We start from the raw sequence: 21,827 nt of genomic DNA on the forward strand, positions 1-21,827 counted from the left end.
CCGCCCCTGGGCTGCGCGGCAGGCGGTCACGGCTCCCTTGGCGTCACCTGAGACACGGCTCTTCTACCCCCTCAGTAGCTATCCGTGATCCATATTGCTTCAACATCCTTCAACTTCTACTTATACGTGCTTTTCTGGTTATTTCGTGGGTTTTTTTTTTTCTCCTCTGATTTTTTTGCTTGTGATATCCAGACTCCTACAGGTGGGTTTAGAATATTCTCGCAGCTGATTCAATCATTTTGAAATACAGTTATCTTGGAGAAAATGTATCAGTACTATCAGCAGAATGCTAACACTTTTTTACAAAATCATGGTGTTTTTCTTTTTTTTTTTCTTTTTTTTTTTTTTTTCTCTCTCCTGAAGCGGTGTGCATATTTGAAGGCAGAACCTACTTTGAAGGGCAAAGAGAAACTGTGTATTCAAGCTCGGGGGACTGTGTTCTGTTTGAGTGCAAGGTAAGAATACTGTTGATGCAAAAAAAATTCTTACACATTAGAAATATCAAAGTCCCACTGAAAGAAACTGTTGAAGTGCAGACAGGTCTACCTTAGGAAGTGGCAACAGAAAAGGCATCTAAGGGACCCTGTGTTTATTTTGTCTTACTCAGTTCCACATCAAATTCTGCAAATAAATTTACTTTGCGTAGCTGCAAGATTTGATTACACAGTTTGACAATCAAGCTGCATTCTTTCCTCTTTACGTATCATCTCCATCATCGGTAATAAAAAAACAGTAGACTACCTTATGTTTCCATTGACACGTGTAATGTTATTGTTCAAAATTATGTGCTCAGGTACGAGAGATGCACAAATGTGATGAGGGCGTAATTTGCAGTTCAGGATAATTCTTAGTGGAAAAGCTAGATGAAAAATAAGGAGAAGAGCAGGCACACCAGGTGTCTGGTTGTATTTCTAGTGATGGAAATTTGGTAGGGTTGTTGTTTTATTTGTGAACAGAACATGCCTGATGCTGAGTCAGTCTTGTCCTCCTGCGTGAGCAGAGTTGCTCTTCAGGACACAAATGCACTTTAAGGGCAAAATATACTCCAGGGACAGCTGCGGGTTGAGAATTACGCGAACTGCTGCAGTGGGTGCCACGTTGCCTCTCCGGGGGAAGGATGGGGAGGAATTCCCCCGGGTTAGAGAGCTGCATGCTGTGGGATGGAGCTGAAAACCTGAGCGCACATTTTTAGGGCAGAGAAAGAGGGGAGCAACTCCTCTGGCCACGCTGCAGCAGTCTTATCGGACCAGTTTCTGGAAATCTCAAAACGTTTTCATACAGTTGTAAAAAAATGTGTTTTACAAAGTAGAACTGGGGACTGTTGTCTTACTGCTGTTGATTTTAATCTTTGTGAGCTTAATTCCTGGAGTAGGTGCTTTGAAACCTTTTCGAGAAAGGAAAGGAGAAGCTGACCAGAAATAATTTTGCATTCAGTTATACGCTTTTCAGGGCTGGGAGCTCGCATTTTCAGCATGACACCTGGGACGTGAATTCTGTGATTAGTCAATGGGTGTAATTAACAACCATCAAAAGTTATGTGATGTTGCCTCGTGTTTCTTGCAGCTGGCAAGCGCGATACTGTGTGAACAAGATGCCTCTGTTGGCTGCGCCAGTCTGGATTTTGTTGTTTATACTTGTTTACTGGTGGGCTGCCTGAATGTCCGGGTAGAAATATTAAGCAGCAACTATGGCTGATTGAAGTGCTGCTTTTTCAAGGACTGAAACACATACAGCTTCTGCTGGACAGCCCTGGGAATGATAATTCAGAGCAGAAAATGCACTGTGTTGGTCAGTTAGGAAGTCATAGGTGGGCACTATTTTGTAACCAGAGTTTATTTTTTAACCAGGGTTCTCATAAAAAGATACAAGTAATGACTTCAGCTCAAGAGAGACTTAATAGGAATGGCACAAGTACTGATTCTGTGTTTGAAGGCTTATAACAATGTTATCAAGACAATGTAGGGAATTTCTTTTTGTCTGCATGTAATTCTAAACATCTTTTTTTTTTGTTTTGTTTGGCTGCTGCTGTTGTGCCTGCTATAGGCATGTGCTGAACTGTTTGAATATTACAAAAAAAATGAATGAAAAATTCTCTTCCAAATCAGATTTTTTAAAAGAATTAATTGTAATCCAGGCTACTCTAATAGCTATTATTTCTATCAAAGGTGGGGTTTTTTGTTTGTTTGTTTGTTTGGGTTTTTTTGTGGAATTGGTGCGGTTTGCTTGTCCTGGTGCACAACACGTCTGTGGTTGGTTTGCTTTACGGTATTGTCAGGTTAGGGTCGGTTTCTCTGTCAAGATTGTTTAAGGTAAAGTTTAAGCAGTAATTTTGATATTGGCCATTGTGTTCATGTTTCACCTTTATATTTCATGCTTAAAGGGGATTTAAAATTAAATGCTAGACACATAATAATAATACGTGCAATGGCATATGCATGATTTTAGGCGCTTTTCTTGCATGAAGAAATACAGGATCCTGAGTTTGGTGAGCTCATATTTTAACCAGATTGCTGATTTTAAGGCAGCTGCCTCTGAGGAACACGTTCTTAGTTGCCTTGTTTTCCGTCGTTGCCATATCATGGCTAGAGCGCTGCAAGACACATTAATTAGGGCCGGAGGGAGCCTAAAGGTGGTCCATCTGTGGCAGCTGGGTTGCTAAGGCAGGCGTCTCATGTGATCATAACGCAATGGTTCTGTGTGACCTGGACTAAGTGCCTGAAGATATTCAGATACCATCTTGGCATTGGATATTTCCAGACTCCTGATCCAAACTCAGCTGAGGTACATTCTCTTTCCTAATAGGGAATCAGTGCCGCTTTCCTTCAGTGTTACTACCACAGTGTTGAGATCAGAAGTGTTAAGATTGATTTTACTTGGTGTATACATAACAGACTGCTTTAGGGTATTCATTAGGAGGACCCTTGATTCTGGAATCTGCTGCCTCAGTTTTTAAGAAATAACTGTTACTCCTTCAGGCATAATTTTAAGAGAAACTGAGGCAAGATGCTTGACAGCTAAGACAAGAAAAGAATGAGAGCTGTTGCCACACTTTTGCTTGCTTGAAAAGGTTTGACTCTAGGGGAGTTCATGATGCTTTTATTGTGCTGCGTTGTCCTTTCAAATGGTTTTCAAAGGTACCTGAAATTTGGCATAGGCAGTTTGTTTATGCATTGTAATACTAAAACTCCACTAAAGTTATTATTTATCTTTATTTTTTCTCTCACAATATTAATCAATTACCTCAATTTAACAGGACCACAAAATGCAGCGTATTCCAAAAGACAGTTGTACAGCCTTGAACTGCCCAGAATCTCAACAGATCCCCTTATCTCACAGTTGCTGCAAAATCTGTAAAGGTAAGGTAATAGCAGGGTATATATAAGCTCAGTGTACCTGTCTGTTCTTAGAAGTTATATAGACCTTTTTCTTAAAATTTTGAATAGAACAGTCCTACGCGTGATAATCACTGTATGTTTTGGGAAGCTGAATAGGTAACATTGGCATCGTCACATATGAAAATTGTTTGTAAAATGTCTATAGTGTAAATTCTGTGAAATCATATACATAATTATTGATTTTCTACCCTTCACCCATTCCTGTGTCCAAATAAAATGAGACTGGAGAAACATCTGTGTTCCTCAGCATCTTTCTGAGATGCTTTGAGATGTCTCTTTCAGAGAACTGTTTGTGCTATGCAGTTGTCCGAAGACTGAAGTAACTTGTTTACCTGTTTGGAGTTGTAGTCTGCATCTAGAAGCAGAAGCTTTGGGGAATATTTTTGTATACTACGTACCTTTGTGTGTTAGACCCAGACTGATCCTTACCAAAGCGCAGAGGTGCACAAAGTGCTCTGTGTCTTCAGCCCACTCTTTTGATCTGGACTAATAACAGCATCTTCAAAGCTATGAGCAATTGCATCTTCAAGTGGCTACGTCTGTTTCTTCTGTAGCTAAATAATGATAAATTGATACCTGGCATGAAAGAAGATGTTAGACTCTTGTGCTGATTTTAGGTGTACTTCAGTGAAGAGTGCAGCTATACTTGTTTCTGTGCTACTCGGCACAAATGTGAAGGATACGATTAATGACATCAAGCAGAGAGATAAGAAAGTAGGAGAAAAGAACTTAGGAAAAGTTGAGAAGTCTTGAAGTCTATCACAGTCAAAAAGGATTTTTTAATGATAATTTTCTGTAAAATCTTCAGTGGCTTAGAGAGAAGAATTCTGTTTCTTGTGCCTGGTATAGCTAGAAAATTTTAATACATGTCAGATGAGTGTTTTCTGAACAGTTTCAATCCTACCTGAACCATGCTAGCTCAGCCTTTCATGAGCTATAGAGCTTATTCTTTAAACAAGAAGCAGCTGTATGCTATTATTCAGCAGCATGTATTTGTTTATTAATACAGCTGATATGCAAGTGTTAAGAATCTTAAGAAAAATAAAAAATCAGTAAAAAATTCCTTACCCTTTCTGGATAACATGTGCGCTCTTAATTATTTAATGCCAAAGCCTGGTACAAACCAGTCCAGACCAGGAAATAAAAAAATAAGATTATTACTTTGTCATTAACTTGGGCTTCAATGAGGAAGACAACAAAAAGGCAAAGAGTAGATGTCACTGTGGCCAGATGGTGCTCTTGACACACACACTTTTGCTGTCATCGATGAGTACTGAAGACCCTCTAATGCTAGTAGAAGTGTAGAGCTTTTTGCTTCTTGATGTCCTATGTTAGATAACAGCACTGTGGTAGCTACAATGAATTACAGTATTTAAGTAACATTATCTAAGCATATCTCTAGGTTACAGGGAGACAATCAACAGCAGAAACGAAAGAGAGAAAGAAAAATATCTGCTTCGTATCATAGTAGGTCTGTGATCTTTGCATCATGACCGTGTCACTCAGTCTCAGTACTAGAACATTCTGACTTTACGGGTTCTGCTATTTCTTTTGTCTTCTTTTGCTTGGTTTGTGTTGCTTTGCACTGTTACTGAACTGCCCAAGTGCAGAACACCTCTCCGGCCTGACCTCCAAGCAGATTCTCTTCCATTGTCGTGCTTGAATCGCTCATTTAACGTAGCTTCTGCAAAGTTAAGGGTAGAAGCTCTTTCACAGCAAAATAAGAAGCAGAAGCCAGGTGGAGTGATAAAAACAATAATCATTACTACCGACAAATACTTGTTTGTTATTTTGTAAGAGGCCTGTGTTGCAGCCTGATTCCAGTGTGCATTCTGGAGCAGTTGCTGTTACATCAGTCCTGGTCCCCTAAGCCCCACATTCCCCAGTTCTCCTATGGGACATTTGAGACAAGAAAATAGTTATTGGCAGTGAACAGTGGAGTACTGCTGCTTGAGCAGTTCCGATGTTTCAGTTAAAGAGAGAAATTTTAAACAGATGAAGTTGTTGATAATACAGTGAAGGAGACAAGCTTCACACCTTTACAGACAGATGTGGAAATTGTGGAAGCTTCAAGTCAGTTACTACAACCAACTTGAATTCAGCATAATAAAGGATGATATAATGGCATTCAGCAACATGACAGTATTAGATTTTGTGAGAGAAAACAAGGAATTTAAAAAAACCTTATGGAGTTGAAAGGCTCAATCTAAATCTTCCCACCTGGAAAAGAACTCCAGTCTTAAAAATTCGTAATTAAGTTGCAATGGAAAACAGTCACACTCAGGAAAAATGGAAGGGAAAAAACAGGGAAATAGGAAATAGGGATGGTTAAAAGGTGAGATTTCAAAAATAAATTTCTCTGAAATGGAAAGGATGATGCAATCAGGGAAGAGTATTCAGTCAGTGGAGCCTGAAAGAGGAGATAAGAGGAAGAGAAAAGCAAAACAAGTCCATGTTAATCAAAGAATTTCAGTTAAATGTGGAAGGATTTTATAAATACAGCTGGGAACAAGAAGTGCTAAGAAAAAATGTAATAACACTAGTAAATGAGCTACTGAGTGTTTAAGCTATTGAGCTTTTTTATAGATGTCCAAACAAAAAAAAAAAAGAAAATGAAAAAAAATATGTAATTAAGAAGTGTGCTGTAAAAGTGCTTAACAATGACAAGGAGACTAAGGGGATTTACGCAAGCCTCCTATCCAGCTGCCTTAGATCAATGCCATAACCTGAAATTGAATCGAAGACCTGGAGACAGTCTGTTCTTGTGGCCTTTCCTACTCTTTTCATCCGTTTCATGCTTGGTACAATTTATTTTTCTATATCTCACAGACAATAGAAAGGTATTCTTTGACCTAAATGAAAAAAAGATAGGACTGTCTGTGACAGGGATGTTGTATAATCCCTGGATTCTTTTTAACCCTCAATCATATTTGTTTCTGTACAGGCCATGACTTTTGCACTGAAGGACATAACTGTATGGAGCATTCTGTCTGCCGAAACCTAGATGACAGGGCTGTCTGTAGCTGCCGAGATGGCTTCCGAGCCCTTCGGGAGGACAATGCCTACTGTGAAGGTAATACCTTGTGTAGATGCTTCGCTCCACTGTATAAATTACTGTGGGATGAATGTATTGATTTGTGAGTTGTCAAAGGGATAGGCCTATTAAATACAATGAGTTAGATATGCAGCTTATTAATCAATTAAACTAATTATCTCTCCAATTAAGTTATTTTAAAAAAAGTAAAAAATCTGATCAGTGCCGAAGTGGCAAGTTAGTATAGCAGCGGTCTTGAATTAGAAACATGCTTCCATAGGAAAATCTTTTTCGTTTTTCACGGTATTCAGATATTCAGGCAATCTAAAAGGCAACCATTTGAATAACATATTAGTATAACATTTAGTTTCTCTTTTCGCTGCTGCCTGTTCCCATTCTCTCTCCCCAGGAAGTAAGTAAATGCTATAGACTAGATACTAGTACTGTTAATCATACTGAGTAATGATTTATTATTTGAGCGGCTCTGTTGGTATCAGGGAGCAACAAGCTACTTAATCAGAAGAGAAGCCTTTATAATTTGTTTCTTTACAATCTATCATAATCCTGTGGAAAAAGAAACCAAACCAAACCACCATCCCCACTCCAGCAGCGAGAGCCAGTGTCCTCTGCATGATCTCTTAGCTTTTGTGCTGTTGCTCTTCCTCACGAAAACCCCGATTCTGCAAACGCATACTACCCGTGTACTATCAGGCCATTCTCATCATAAAGCTTAAGTGTTGGCAGCGGGATGGCCTTTGATTAATAAGCAGTTTGGTTCAGATTTAGCCTGCCAAGTTAAGCATCTGTGAGTAGAGTCTAAGGTACTCTGCAGTCCCACCTAATACCTGGATTGTTCTGTGGTCATGCACAATTAAATGGGATGAATCATGGCCTTTTAAGACTGTTCCTTTGGCTGAACTCTGCAAAGGCTAATGCCTGCAGCTTACCTGAGTTAGTAGCTGCATTAACATCAGTGGCAACACTCATCTGTAGATTTAGATTTGAGAATTCGAGACTGTTTTCAGGAATGGAGCATGTAATTAATTCAGCTTTGCATACCTCTCTGCTTAACGTTTATGGTAAGCCTTCTGATGGAAGCCTGTTTTGAGAAGTAGAACTAAAAATCACACAGAAACAAATCCCTTGCCCCTCATCATGTCCCAGCAGGCATTTGACATCCAGACCTGCTGTGTAGCTTGTTCTGTGTTGCAGCATCAGCCACTTTTTATCCTATAGTCCCTGGAGACTATGCCGAGGCTTAGGCTGCGGACCTGCATTTCTGGGAACTCGTCAGCCATTTTCTCTTCAAGGGGGTCACTGGTGAAATCAGGTGCTTTAAGAAGGTTTTTTCTGCAGCTCTTTTGTTACTCTGCTGAATGAAAGCAGAAAAAAAAGTTGTGCTCTCTTAGTGATCTCCACATCACTCAAATTAGAGTCTGTTGCTATGTGTGGAACTTGACAGGTATTTCATAAGCAAAAAACAAAAGAAGCTGTTTGATCAGCGTTGGTGGTGAAATGTTTAGATAAGGACAGAGTAGGTTATCATATGTGAGACTGATGCAGTCGTATTATAAGTGGGTTTACCAGTTTGTGCAGTACCTGAATTCAGTATGATGATTTTTTGAGATTTTGTGGCCCAATTGCTTCTGTATGGGCAAATGACATTGTTTCAGGGTGGTAATTATTAATCTGCTTAAGTGCTTTCAACAAACTTGCGTAAGTGAATAAAAGGTTGGGACATATTATTTAATAATTGTATTACTATTTTGATGTGTTAAATTCGCTCTTAAGCATGTGTATGATTTAGGGCCTGATCCAGGAACGCTTGCTCACATTGAAGATAGCCGGAGTAAGTCCCATTAGGAAGATGTGCCCACTTGAGCAAAGCTCATGAGATTGGGTCCCTGCCAGGTGAGGTTCTCCCAGCCAAGGGCAAAGCTAACTTAGCAGGCAAAACAGCTGAGGTTTGCTGCGAGTTATGTGCCGTAGCTGCAGCGTAGGCACCACGCTTGAACTGTCCATGCTTGGTACATGAGTCCAGAACTGGCCTTAGCTGGCCATCCCTGACTGAGTCTGCAGGTCATATGCTGGAAGGAGGGAAAATAAAGTTACAGATGGGAACTTTAGGATTGTTGTTGTGGAAGAGGAGGAGCAGGGGACTGAAATACCCATGTTTCTTCAGAGTTGTCCTTTTAATATTGTATCCCTTTTTCCAGCCCAAAGGTCTGTTTGAGCACTGAGTTTTTTCTTTCTGGGAAGAGACTCTTACCTTAATATTAACAATGAAATAGCAAAGGGTGCAATAGCACTACTAGTGTTACACCAAGTCTTTTCAGAGTCCTGTCCCTCATCTTGAAAGGCTGAAATGGTCCCCACCTCCCTTTCTCGGCACATACCCTTTCTTCACTGTGCCGTTATTGTGGCTTTAATTATGAGCAGTGCCAAGTGTAGAGATGTCGAGTTAATAACAAAGCCTTTCAGAGGAGGCTTTTTGTAATGGGTGGAGCCCATGGGTATGATAGCTGTTTCTATGTTTGCACTTCACAAACTTCAGATGTACTGCAAAATTTGATGTCATTGATTCTGTGTTAGAGCCAAACTTCACTAAATACAATCCTGATTTGTGCCTCAGCACTGTCAAAATTCAAGGAATAAACAGAAGTAATGATGCTCCCATTGGCAGTACTTCTCCTTAAGGTAGAAGAACAAAAATAAAAATATTCAAAGCTGGTTTCAGTGTGGGTCTGGAAAAGCTGCATAAATTTCATCTGAATGATGGAAGAGTTTGGCTTCTGTCCTAGAAAGAGCTGGTGTTTTTCCAAAGCTGTGTGATGTCTCTAGATACTGTTATGGTGGATACCTTTCTGCTTTATAATAATAATATTTGTTAATATTTATGTCACATTTAGCTTTCCCTTGGAGGACTGTTTAAAGCAATACTTAAAGAATTGGGATTTCTTCATTTACATGCTGTAAGCCTTATTCCAAGTATTCTGAAATCTATTTTCTGCCTCAGGTTATTCTGCAGTTTGAAATACCGTGTGGGCAGGTTATGTATGAATTATGCTATGCTGCCCAGATGTGGGTGCTTTTGCATATAGCATCCTTGGTGTATAGCCTACCCAACATCAACATTTAAAAAAAACAGATATTCTGATGAAGTGTATTTAGTTTTTCCCAAAGCAACATCTGCAGCGCTCTCAAACTGATGATCGCCCTTTGGGTTATATTTCAAACAGTGTTCAATGCCCACTACATTTGTGCTGCTGGAGTTGCGCTGAAAGAGTTTTTGAGGATAAAGTTTGTGACTCTTGGCTATCAAGATATTCTGATGCATCTAGAGGAGTGAAATGGACCCGTATTTCAAGTAAGATGGGCTTGCAAATAGTCTGCTGGTGGCAGCTTTAGATGTTCTCAGATCCTTGAACCGAAGCTGTTTTGTGCACCGTTACGCACTTTTGGCGGTCCTCAAAAGATGTGTTTGGGGAGGAGGTGTTACTTGTACCATTTGGAGACTGCGCTTGGAAGGACCGCTTGAAGGCTGATTTTCTGATTTAATAGGAGCACTCAACTATCTCTGTGCAAAATCTGATTTCACTTCAGAAGTGTTGCCAAGGATTGCTGATTAAATAGAGGGGAGAGTAGGCTCAAGAAAGATGACAGGAGAATGCAGTTATCTTTTGTAAGCACCAGAACTGAACGTGATCTGAGAAAACCATCTTGTTTGCTTCTTTATCAAGAGGATTTTGCATGATGCAGAGGCTGTTTTACATCATGTACTGATTTTGGCTGGGATGGAGTAAATTTTCTTCGTAGCAGTGTGTATGGTGCTGAGTTTTAGGTTTGTGACTAGAAATGTTGATAATACGGAGATGTTTTAGCTATTGTTGAACAGTGCTTGCACAGTGTGAAGGCTGTCTCTGTTTCTCACTTCCCCTGCTGCCAGTAGGCTGGGGGTGGGCAAGAGATTGGGAGGGGACACAGCTGAGACAGCTGAGCCCAAATGACCAAAGGGATATCCCCGAACATATGACATTGTGCTCAGTAGTAAAAATGGAGGAACTCTTTCTAAGGTGGCTCTTGCTCGAAGACTGGCTGGGCATTAGTCTGCTGGTGGGAGCTGGAGAGTGATTGCCTTTGAATCACTTTTTGTTCCCTTTTTACCCCTTCACTTATTAAATGGTCTTTACCTCAACCCATCAGTTTTTTCTCACTTTCACTCTTTTAATTCTCTCCCCCATCCCACTGGAGGGTGGAGCGAGCGAGCAGCTGGTGGGTGCTGAATCGCTGACCAGGGTCAACCTTCCTCGCATCACAAATTTACCTTATGGGTGTGTGGACGATATTTTTTATTTCCTGATATTTGGGTATTTAGTTGTACTAGTTGCACAGTACACAACCCAGCTAACTTATCTTAACAATTTAGGATCATTTAATATTATTAAACAAATTTTTGTGAAACCATTTTCCATTTTTATTCTAATTTATCCTTTTTCCTCAGTGAGTCTCCTAGTTTCTCTGCTGTTGCCATGTTTGTCCCAGTTTCAAGTGCAGCAGCTGAAATGAGACCAAAGACTGAGTGACTTTGTCTACAATTGAGAATTGCATCAGCTTCACTGATGATTGTCCCTTGAGGGAAAAAGGTCTTCAGTTTAGAAATTTACTTTTGAATAAGCTGGCTTGATTTGAGTCATTGTCAGCACAGGGAAGTAAGCAGTCTTAGAGGATGAATTCTCTCTTGCCAGAGTAGATGTCTGAAGCATGTCAGAAGTGCCACTTGGTTGGACCTGATCAGGTTTCTCTTAGCTCAGAGTTGTATGTTCTCATTCTGCTTGGAAGGATTTACTAATTTGTCCCTGTGTTTGGGTAAAAATACTAATGCATTATTCAACCCTCTTCCCAACAACAAAAACATTGCGCTTCTTTGTTTACCTAGTTTGTACAATCCATAGTTAATCTTACTGTTAATCTTGCTTTTAACTACTGGATTACAAAAATAAAGTACATTTTCAGAATGAGCCTGATATCTACAGATTGCAGTGAAGAGAAGAAATCTTACAACAGATAAAAAGGCATAATCAAATTGCAGTAGGATGCGTGTTGCATCATGTTGGTGAAGGGCAGTAATCAACAACACATTTTTTCTTTTGGCAAGTGTAATATTGAGAAGAGCGTAAGTAAGATAGAGACCTCTGTAATGGAGATAAACCCCAGCATATTAAAATACATTCTATTAAGTCCTTTGTGTCTTTCATAACCAATATTGGGCTGTTTGCTGGCTTTGCTGTCTTCACGGTATGCACCGTATCCTCTGGGTGAGAGTCTTACTTAGGAGTTCTGCAGTACTGTCATCAGGTTCGTGAAACTGGGCAGGTTACCCAAGCTTCTGTCTTCATAAGTAAATTTTGTTTTGTAAGTGAGATGTACCAATAGTATCACATATAGCTGAAAAATAAAGGTTTCCATCTTCATCAACTGGCAGTGTTTGAATCACTACCTTGTCATTTTGTGTTGGCTTGAAAAACTAATCAAGCAGAAAGAAAAATTTTCACTCCAGGAGGACAGAATGTTATTTCCAAGTCACTATTAAAAAGTAATTAAACATTATTAATATTAAAATCAATCATTAATATTAAACAGTATTAATATATTATCAATTAGTAATATTTTTTCTCAGCAAAGGCAGTAAGTGTCATCTTAGTTCCATCGTTATGTTACTGAGAAATCTAATTATGAAGAATTATCAGGCCAGTTCTAATGTGACAGTATGGGCCAAATCCTTCTTGTCTGCTGTCCTGGTTTGAGGTAAAACAGAATGAATTTTGTTCAGTATCTTTGCTTCTTAGCTAGGCCTCTTCTAACTGCTGCAATTAACAGCATGTTGTGCAGACAATGTTCACTCTCTCAGAGCGATAAGACCAATGTCTATAGCTGATGCCCAGGCATGGTATGCAGAGAGGCTCTTGCTTATACTCATTGTTATAACAGCCAAGGCCAACCAACTTTGTTATTTGCCCCGTTGGAGGGTCAGAAGCGGAAGAGCTTAGTGGGGTCCCACCTGCAGGGAGGAGCGGACAGGACAGGTGACCCAAAACTGACCAACGAGGGTATTCCATCCCATCTGCCTCATGCTCAGTATAAAAGCAGTGCCAGCCGGTGTCGTGATTGTCATCTTGGGAGCTTGATACGGTTTTGTATATATCTCATCATCTCCCCAGTAGCTGATTTGGCCTAAACCACAACATCTGCCATGGCTCTTAGGAAGATAATAAAGCAAATTCTTAACTTAAAGTGTACAAGCAGTGTCTCTGACACCAATTCATAAAGTGTGGTGCATACTGGGGTACAGACAGTCCCACCGCCTGTAGCCGTGGAATGTTTTGTACATGTACAAATTGCAGGATGTGATTCAGTGTTATTTGATTTTAATTACTTCTACAGGAAGGATGTTCAGACTGATTCTATCATCCACCCATAGCCAGGACTGACAGTGATGTTATTACGATTAAAAAAAAAGTTAAACTAATCATGTAAAGGGAGCCTCTTGGAAAATCTTTTCAAGTCTTCACTGTTAGCAGTGTCTGGTAAGGAGGTGTTCTATCGTGCTGAGAGCAGCCCTTTTTCCACCAGCAAATTAAGGTGTAAAATTTCATACAAATTGCTTAAATCTGCAACCTCAAAACAAAAGAGAAAAGAAACTAAAGCCTTCATTTTGTTCTTGTTTTCCTTTCTCTCCAGTTTTTACTAGTAGCTGGGAGGTGACTACTGAAAGGATTAGATGCTGTCACTGTGCTGAAAAGTTCCCACAGCCAGCTGGTTGGTTTTATTACATAACTTTTAAACCTCAGTCTAAAAGTGTAACATATCTTAATGATATGTAGAGGCTGGATCCCCAAGAGTTCTAACAAAGACACAGAAATGCCTGCCATTATACTCAACTGAATTTAAAATCGGTATTACTTACGAAGAATGCAGAGCAATAGCAGCCACGGTGATTTAATCTCTTGTGGTACTCTACCTAATGTGGTATTGTTGGAGAGACCGCTGAGTTGTGATACTGCCCCTTGTTTCTGTAGAACAGGCAGTAATCTACTCGATAGCTTCCAGGTATGTCCTGTGTGCTTTACAGCCTATCCAAACCCCAAACAGAGTCATAGAATCATAGAATAGTTTGGGTTGAAAGGGACCTTTAAAGGTTATCTACTCCAACCCCCTGCAATAAGCAGGGACATCTTCAACTAAATCAGGCTGCTCAGAGCACCGTCCAACCTGACTTTCAATGTCTTCAGCGATGGGTCTTCTGCAACCTCTCTGTGCAACCTGTTCCAGTGTTTCACCACCCTCATTGTAAAAAGTTTCTTCCTTATATCTAGTCTGAACCTGCCCTCTTTTCATTTAAAACGATTACCCCTTATCCTATTGCAACAGGCCCTGCTAAAAAGTTTGTCCCCATCTTTCCTTAAAGTAGGCCCTCTTTAAGTACTGAAAGGCTGCAATAAGGTGTCCCCAGAGCCTTCTCTTCTCCAGGCTGAACAACGTAACTCTTTTAGCCTGTCCGCACAGGAGAGGTGTTCCATCCCTCTGATCATCTTTGTGGCCCTCCTCTGGACCCGCTCCAACAGGTCCGTGTCTTTCTTGTGCTGAGGGTTCCAGAGCTGGATGCAGTACTCCAGGTGGGGTCTTAGAGCGCGGAGTAGAGGGGCAGAATCACCTCCCTCAATCTGCTGGCCACGCTTCTTTTCATGCAGCACAGGATATGGTTGGCTTTCTGGTCTGCAAGCACACATTGCTTGCTCATGCCCAGCCTTTTATCCACCAGTAACTCCAAGTCCTTTTTGGCAGGGCTGCTCTCAATCCCTTCATCCCCCAGCCTGTATAGATATCGCGAGTTGTCCCAACTGAGGTGCAGGTCCTTGCACCTTGGCCTTGTTGAATGTCATGTGAGGTTCACGTGGTGTCACTTCTTGAGCTTGTCCAGGTCCCTCTGGATGGCATCCCATCCCTCAGGTGTCTCAACCGCACCGCTCAGCTTGGTGTCTTACGAAACTTGCTGAGGGTGCATTTGATCCTGCTGTCTGTGTCATTGATGAAGATACTAAACAGTACTGTTCCCAGTATGGAACCCTGAGGGACACTGCTCGTCACTGATCTCAATCTGGACATTCAGCCATTCACCACTACCCTCTGGATGCGACCATCCAACCAATTCCTCATCCACCGAACAGGCCACCTATCAATTGTGTATCTCTCCGACTTAGGGAGAAGGGTGTTGTGGGCGACCATGTCAAATGCCTTATGGAAGTCCAGATAGATGACATCTGTAGCTCTTCCCTTCTCCGGTCATGCAGTCACTCCGTCATAGAAGGCCACTAGGTTGGTCAGGCAGGCCTTGCCCTTTGTGAAGCCATGCTGGCTGTCTTGAATCACTTTCCTGTCCTCCATGTGCCTTAGCATAGCTTCTAGGAGGATCTGTTCCATGATCTTCCCAGGCACAGAGGTGAGGCTGGCAGGTCAGTCATTCCCAGGGTCCTCCTTCCTACCCTTTTTAAAAATGGGTGTAGTGTTTCCCTTTTTCTAGTCACCAGGGACTTGACCTGACTGCCATGACTTTTCCAATGTCGTGGAGAGTGGCTCAGCGACTACATCAGCCAATTCCCTCAGGACTCTGGGATGCATCTTGTCAGTCCCATAAACTTCTATATGTTCAAGTTCCTTAGGTGGTCACAAACCTGATCTTCTCTTACAGTAAGAGGGACTTTGCTCCCCCAGTCCCCATCTTGCAGTCCACCCACTTGAGAGGTGTGGGGAAAGAGGTTGCCAGTGAAGACAGAGGAAAAAATGTTGTTGAGTACCTCAGCCTTCTCCTTGTCCGTTGTTACCAGTTTGCCAGTCTTGCTCATCAGGCGAGGTATGCTTTCTTCAGTTCTTCCTTTTCTGGCTAACATACCTGTAGAAGCCCTCCTTATTATTCTTTGCATCCCTTGCCAGGTTCAGCTCCAGCTGTGCCTTGGCCTTCCTGACTCCATCCCTGCACAATTGGGAAGCATCCCTATACTCTTCCCAGGATACCTGTCGCTGATTCTACTGCCAGTGCAGTAGAATTCCCTTCTTGCCCTTTAGTTTGACTAGCAGGTCTTGACTCAACCATGCCAGTCTTTTGCCTTCCTTTCCTGATTTCTCACACCTGTGGATTGAGAGCTCTTGTGCTGTATGGAAAGTGTCCTTGAAGATCTGCCAGTTCTGTTCTGCTCCCTTGTCCCTGAGGGCAGTTTCCCAGGGAGTCCTATTGACTAACTCCTTGAAGAGCTGGAAGTTTGCTTTCCTAAAATTCAGGGTCCTGACTTTTTAAAATTCAGGGTCCAGTATCGCATCCCCTCTGGTAGGGCTGTAACCTGGCTTAAGATGTTATCTTCCATGAACTCCAGGAGTCTCCTGGATTGCCTACAGGTCGCTGTGCTACTTTTCCAGCAGATGTTGAGGTGGTTGAAGTCCCCTAGCAGGACAAGAGCCTGTGAGTGTGATGTCTCCTGTAGCTGGAGTAAGAAGGTTTCATCAATAGGCACCCCTTAATTGGGCGACCTGTAGAAGACATGAACCACAAGGTTCCCTTTGTTGCCTTGGTCTCTAATTCTTACCCATAAGCTTTCAACCTGCTCGTGGCTATTCTTCAGGGACAGCTCTTTACAATCTATCCATTTCTTGATGTGGAGGACAACCCCTCCACCCCTCCTTCCTATTCTGTCCCTTCTAAACAGCCTGTAACCTTTGATAGCTGCACTTCAGTCATGGGATTCCCACCACGTTTCAGTAACGGCAACCAGGTCGTAGCTTTCTAGCAGCACAGTGGCTTCCAACTCCTCCTGTTTGTTGCCCATGCTGCGTGAATTGGTGTAGAGGCACTTTTGGTGGGCTGTTGGCTGTGTCTCCTTCTTAGAGAAAAACCCTTTAATTCCTTTGAAGTGTTTCACTGGTGTTTCCCTCCTGGCTCCTATTACCTCAGGAGCCCCTGTCTCATCTCTGTAAGACTTCAAGTGGGCTGCAGTGTAGCCAGAACATCTTGGAGCAAGAGGCTGAGGGCCCTTGCTAGCACCCCATCCCTCTAGCCTTGGATGTGACATCCCACAACTTGTCACAGGCAAGCCTGATATTATCCCCTTCCCCCTTCAAGCTTAGTTTAAAGCTCTGTCAACAAGCCCAGCTAGCTTGTGAGCAAAGGGCCCACTTCCCCCTTTGAGAAAGGTGAATCTCATCCAATGCCAACAGGCCTGGTGCTGAGTAGGCCATCCCATTATTGAAAAACTCAAAATTTTGGTGGTGACAACAGCCATGAAGCCATGTCTTAATAGACTTGAGTCCATTTGTTTCTTTCAATCTTGCTGCCTGCAACTGGAAGGAAAGAGGAAAAAATAACTTGTGATCCACATTCCCTTACCAACCATCCCAAGGCTCTGAAGTTTCTTTTGATCCCCCTTGGACTACATGTTCAACTTCATCACCACCCACATGGAAGAGCAATAATGGGTAATAGTCCAAGGGCCATACCAGACTAGGAAGTTTCCTAGTGATGTCCTTTACCCAGGCCCCTGGGAGAGTTGGACTAGATGATCTCTAGAGGTCCCTTCCAACTCTGAAGATTCTGTGAAATGTTTCTGAGGCAGCTGACTTCCTTAAGAGGAGGGTCTCTCCGGCATATTGGACCCTCAGAAGAGAGTCACCTACAACTATAACCTGTCTTTTCTTCCTCGTGGAGGTTGTTATGATATGGGGTGTAGGCCTTTCTGACCTTGGTGACACCTCTGGCATAGATGGACCATCATTCACATCATCCATTGACTGGCCTTCCACCTCCACAGCCTCATACCTGTTGTACAGAGGCACTTGTGAAGATGAGGTGGGCAAGGAGGATGTTTGTGTGCTGCCTCGAGCATGGACTTGTTTCTGTTCACTCCTTTCCTTTAAGCTACTGCCTCAGCCTGATGGGGAGAGAAGACAGGATCCCCTTGGTCTTGGCTTTTTTCTGGTGGCTGTTCCTGTTTCTGTCTTATGGAGGGCAGAGCATGGTTCCACTAGTCTGTCTCTTCCTCAGATGGTTCCTCCTAGATACAATCTAATCCATCCACAAGGGCCTTACCACAGCTTACAGGTACTATCTGTCTGTCTTCCGACAAGGAGTTTTAAAATACACACATGCAGTACAATCTGTGCTGTTTCTTCCTGAGAAGAATCTGATATATATTTGTAGTTTCTGTTTAAAAATAGTAACTCTCCTTATTCCCCTTGTAAAATAGAGGAAAACAGAAACACTAACAGTGGCAAGTATTTCTAAATTCATGACATTCACAGCTCAAAATTATGAGAAGCTGTCTTACTTTAAAAAAAAAATATATTATTTTGCAATTCAAATTTGAAGACCTATTTCTAACTGAGTGCAGTGCTGAAGGGGGTTGGATCATGAACTGGAGTCTCAGTAAGTTGTTCATATATTTGGAATTCACTAATTAATCATATACAACATCCTTTTTATTCTCAGTATGCAGCTACATCAGACTAGTTATTTGGTGCCTAAGGAAAGGCCCTCCCGGGATGCTTTCATGTCTGACACATAACTATATATAATTACTTGTTTTATCGTGTATACACTACCATATGAATTAATTATAAGATATTAAATACTAAGAAGATGTAGTTTGCCAAGTAAAACATTACATGATGGCAGACAATATTTGTTTTCAAAACTTTCCTGTGTGATATATATTTTTTAGACTACATAATGTATGTGAAGTCCAGTGATGTTTTCATGAGACTGAGATGAAGATTTCGTTTTCTTCCAAGAGTCTCCCTTGCAGTGGTAGCTCTTGAACAATGTCTCCTACTGCATGTTTAACAAGGACAGTTTTATCTCAACAGTCTGTCTTCCTTTCTAAAAACTGGGGCAAGCTGAAATGAAAACAACTCTTTGTACTGTTAAAAATGATATGTCTGAAGTGCTGTAATGTTGTATTGTGTCCTTTCAAAGCTGTATAGAGCTTCTGTCGAGGAATGTAGACCTTGAGTGACTTTGCCTTTATTTTAAGACTATTTTCTGTCCTAATAGCCCCCTCTCAGGCTGAAGGAGATGGGCAGAGAAATCATGAACTTAAGCAAAGATCAGGGGTTTAAAATAACGTGAAGGGAAAAGCACCAAGATGTGTGCAATGTGTGTATGTGTTATCTATGTAGTTTAATTATGGGCAAAGAAAGAACACACCTTGTGTGAGGATCCAATAATTAGAATTTATTTTTAGTCTAATGGATGCTTTAGCAGACTAGTCAAGATATAACAACCTCTTAGTTGTTCAATTACAACAGTGCTAACACTTATAATCCAACTCACCCAGTTTCTGTTAAGGTCCATTAATAACTCAATAAAAATCAATAGCCACAAGTAGCTGCCCATTTCCTCTTACCCTCCCTATGCTTTGATACAGTCAGTGGCCCAGGTTCTTTGCTGGGAGCAACACACTGGGGGTGGTGGAAGGTTATTGTGTTTTTTGTGCTTGATCGTTGTGTATGTTTGAGGTTATTTTTGTATGTTTTAACTCAATACGTGGGGTATGTTCTTGTAGGGGGGTATGTTCATGAGGTTAGTTATATTGTGATTCCTTAGGTTTTAGCATGATTCCTTAGGTTTTAGCACTTTTCTCTTTTGGGGGAGGAGAGATGCACAACTGCAGAAAGGTAGGCAAAAATGAAAATAATAAAAAACCCCAAGAACAAAAAGACACTGGTTTCAGAGGTAGATCATACATGCATGACCACTTGGTAATTTTGCTGTCGAAGCTAGGCCTTTTACTGCATCTTGGTAACACCAAAGGCAGAGTACTATATACACAAGGAGGAGAAAAAGTCAAAGATTATCTACAGAGGATAAAAGTGATGACAACTATGTTGGAGGAGTCAGCTGGGATAAATTATGGGGGAGATTTTCAGAAATGACACAATTTTGTTTGAAGTTGATGTTATCCTTTGTGGAATACGTCAGTTGGAAAAACTGCTGCACTGGGTTTGGTAGAGCAAAGCAAAGCAAAAGTGCAGTGATCGGTTTGTGACTGACTGGAGTAGCAGTAGTAGCTAAACCGTTGGCTTGGCTGGTGATGGAGAGCTCAGAAAAAGTAGTGTGAGGTGAAGGAGCAAGGGCTGTACCAGAGCCCTGAGATATTTTGTCCTCTTGGTTGGCAAGAAAGAGTATATGCAAGAAGAGACACATAGGAACATAGTGGTGTGAAAACCAAAGCATGTGAGATACTGAAACCAGGTTGTAGGTTAAAGTGAAGGGAGCCTGGAGAGGATAGGAGCTGGGAAATATGGTTAGGGGAAGTAGGAGAGACCCTACTAAGAGCATCTTTAGTCTCGCAATGGACTGGGAAGTTTTAATGTACAAAACACTCGAGCAAGTTGGAAGGAAGAATTTGATGATGAGTTAATGTGTTTGGTGGTGAGAGGAAAAAACCCAATGCTTTCACAGGTGGGTGAGCTGGTGGGAGCTTGCTTCAAAGCTATGGTCTATCTTTTCTCTTTTAAGGAGGAGGAGCTGGTGAGGGGATGGGTTAAAGATAGGAGGAGAGACAAGGTGAGCAAAATCTGGAGACAGGACTGAACTTACTCAGGAAGAAAGTGGGTGAGGGAGGAAAGCAGCAGAGAAGCTTGATGTCAGAAGTAGAAAGTGGGAAAAGAAGGACTATTGTCAGTGGACAGAAGACAAATAGATAGAAAAAGGACAGAACTTTTTTCCTTTACAACCCTGTCCAGGATGCAGGACAGGTTGTGTTGGTTTTAAATCCACATTAGCCCTTTTCCCTGGTAGTGGTATCTGTGATTGGTCACTCTTCATTCTCCTCTTTCGGTAAGTAACATCTGCTGATCTTGTGATGGCCTTTTTCTAGGTCAGGGACCAGATGAGAAAGTCTCAACCTTTCCCAGCTTGGCTACTTCTGTGTGAGGTCAGCAGTGATAAAAATAAGTGCCTGAAGACCCTTTATGGTGACTGTTGTTACTGGCATCCATCCTTGGGATTCTCAGCAGAGAGGCCCAAAACTCGCAGAAATGGTGGGTAAATGATGCCCTCACTCTCAGCAGTGGAGCCTTCACGTGAGGATGGAGGTTAGCTGATGAAGTTGTGTGGGACAGATGGAAAAGTATTAATGACCCTGTTCAGGAGGTGAATGTGGGGCTTCATGTTTATGGGCTGTGAAGACAGAACCTATCATTAACGCAAAAAAGAGGGGGTTTGTTTTGTTTTGGTTTTAAATTGTAGGTCCAATCTACTCTGCTCTTGTGTTCAGGGTAATTTTTGATGCACTTATGAAATAAATTTTCATAAATAAAGCTTTTTATGCTCCTGCTCCTCTTCCTAGGTACTTAATATTATTTGTTGCAAAAATCCCGCAAGAATATCTCCCTGCCTGCCATATACCTCTGTAAGTGTGACCAGGGAGATCACTTATGCTAGATACCATTGAGTTTTAAAGAAAATGGCTGGAGGCAGGACACTATCTATAAAGGATCCCCAGTTCTGGAAACAGCCTCCTCTCTTTACAGCCCAGATTTACTGACTTAGTACCAGACTCATTTGTTCTGGCAGGCTTTTGTGGTGGATAAAGGTGATGATGGATAGTGAGGCCTAAGGAGAGGCTTTGTTTGTTAGTGTGATGCTTTGGTCAACAATGATTTATAGATTACAGGTCAAGTTCTCTTCTTATTAATGGGATTGTAAAACATTACTGGGAATTTCACTCTGGGGAAGCAAACTCATTAGGGTACAGGAGGAAGGGATACAGGGGAACTTTTCCTGGGTTATATATTTTGCATAAATTTTTCTGAGTGTTTGGGGGATAATGAAAGGCAGGGTTTTTTTTTGTTTGTTTTGATGTTTTTGCAAGTATAAATAAATCATTGAAGTGCAGATTCCAAACACTTTTGCACTAACCAGTTTTTCCCAGAGATGCCTCTTTTATCTGTTCCACTGGGAACAGAGCAGGTTGATGATCTCCATGACTACATTGTTGTCAGTACATCACAGCTGGTGGCTCAGTATCACATCACAGACTTCAAGCACACAAGTCTTTATTGTTGAGTGTGTAGAGCCACTGGAGTGGTGCATTCATCCTATTGAACTAACTGACTTCAGTGTCTTACTGGCTAAACAGTAAGACATTAATGTGCATTAATATGCTAACTAGGCTTTTTGGCAGGGGAAAATTAAGATAAATGCTGTAGGCTTTCTTACATATTGAAATCCGTCAGGTTTTCTGTTGTACTTCGTGCATTTGTGTCTAAAGGTGAACAAAAGGCTACACCAGTGTTTCAATCAGTAAGTGGGATGAAAAGGCCTTTATTTTGGTAGCTTTGAAAGAGAACAG

At 41.5% G+C, this 21,827-nt stretch overlaps 1 protein-coding gene across 1 annotated transcript in view; it reads left to right on the top strand.

The window, feature by feature from the left end:
• NELL2 (NEL-like 2 (chicken)) overlaps positions 1-21,827 on the top strand; it is a 200,328-nt gene that overhangs the window by 104,106 nt on the left and 74,395 nt on the right. The window contains exons 9-11 of the mRNA XM_009880881.1: positions 364-455; positions 3,254-3,356; positions 6,340-6,468. Of these exons, the coding sequence (XP_009879183.1) occupies positions 364-455; positions 3,254-3,356; positions 6,340-6,468 (324 nt within the window). The remainder of the gene's footprint in view (positions 1-363; positions 456-3,253; positions 3,357-6,339; positions 6,469-21,827) is intronic.

The sequence above is a fragment of the Charadrius vociferus genome, unplaced genomic scaffold (assembly GCF_000708025.1).
Source record: "Charadrius vociferus isolate BGI_N301 unplaced genomic scaffold, ASM70802v2 scaffold52, whole genome shotgun sequence".
NCBI classification, from domain to species: Eukaryota; Metazoa; Chordata; class Aves; order Charadriiformes; family Charadriidae; genus Charadrius; species Charadrius vociferus.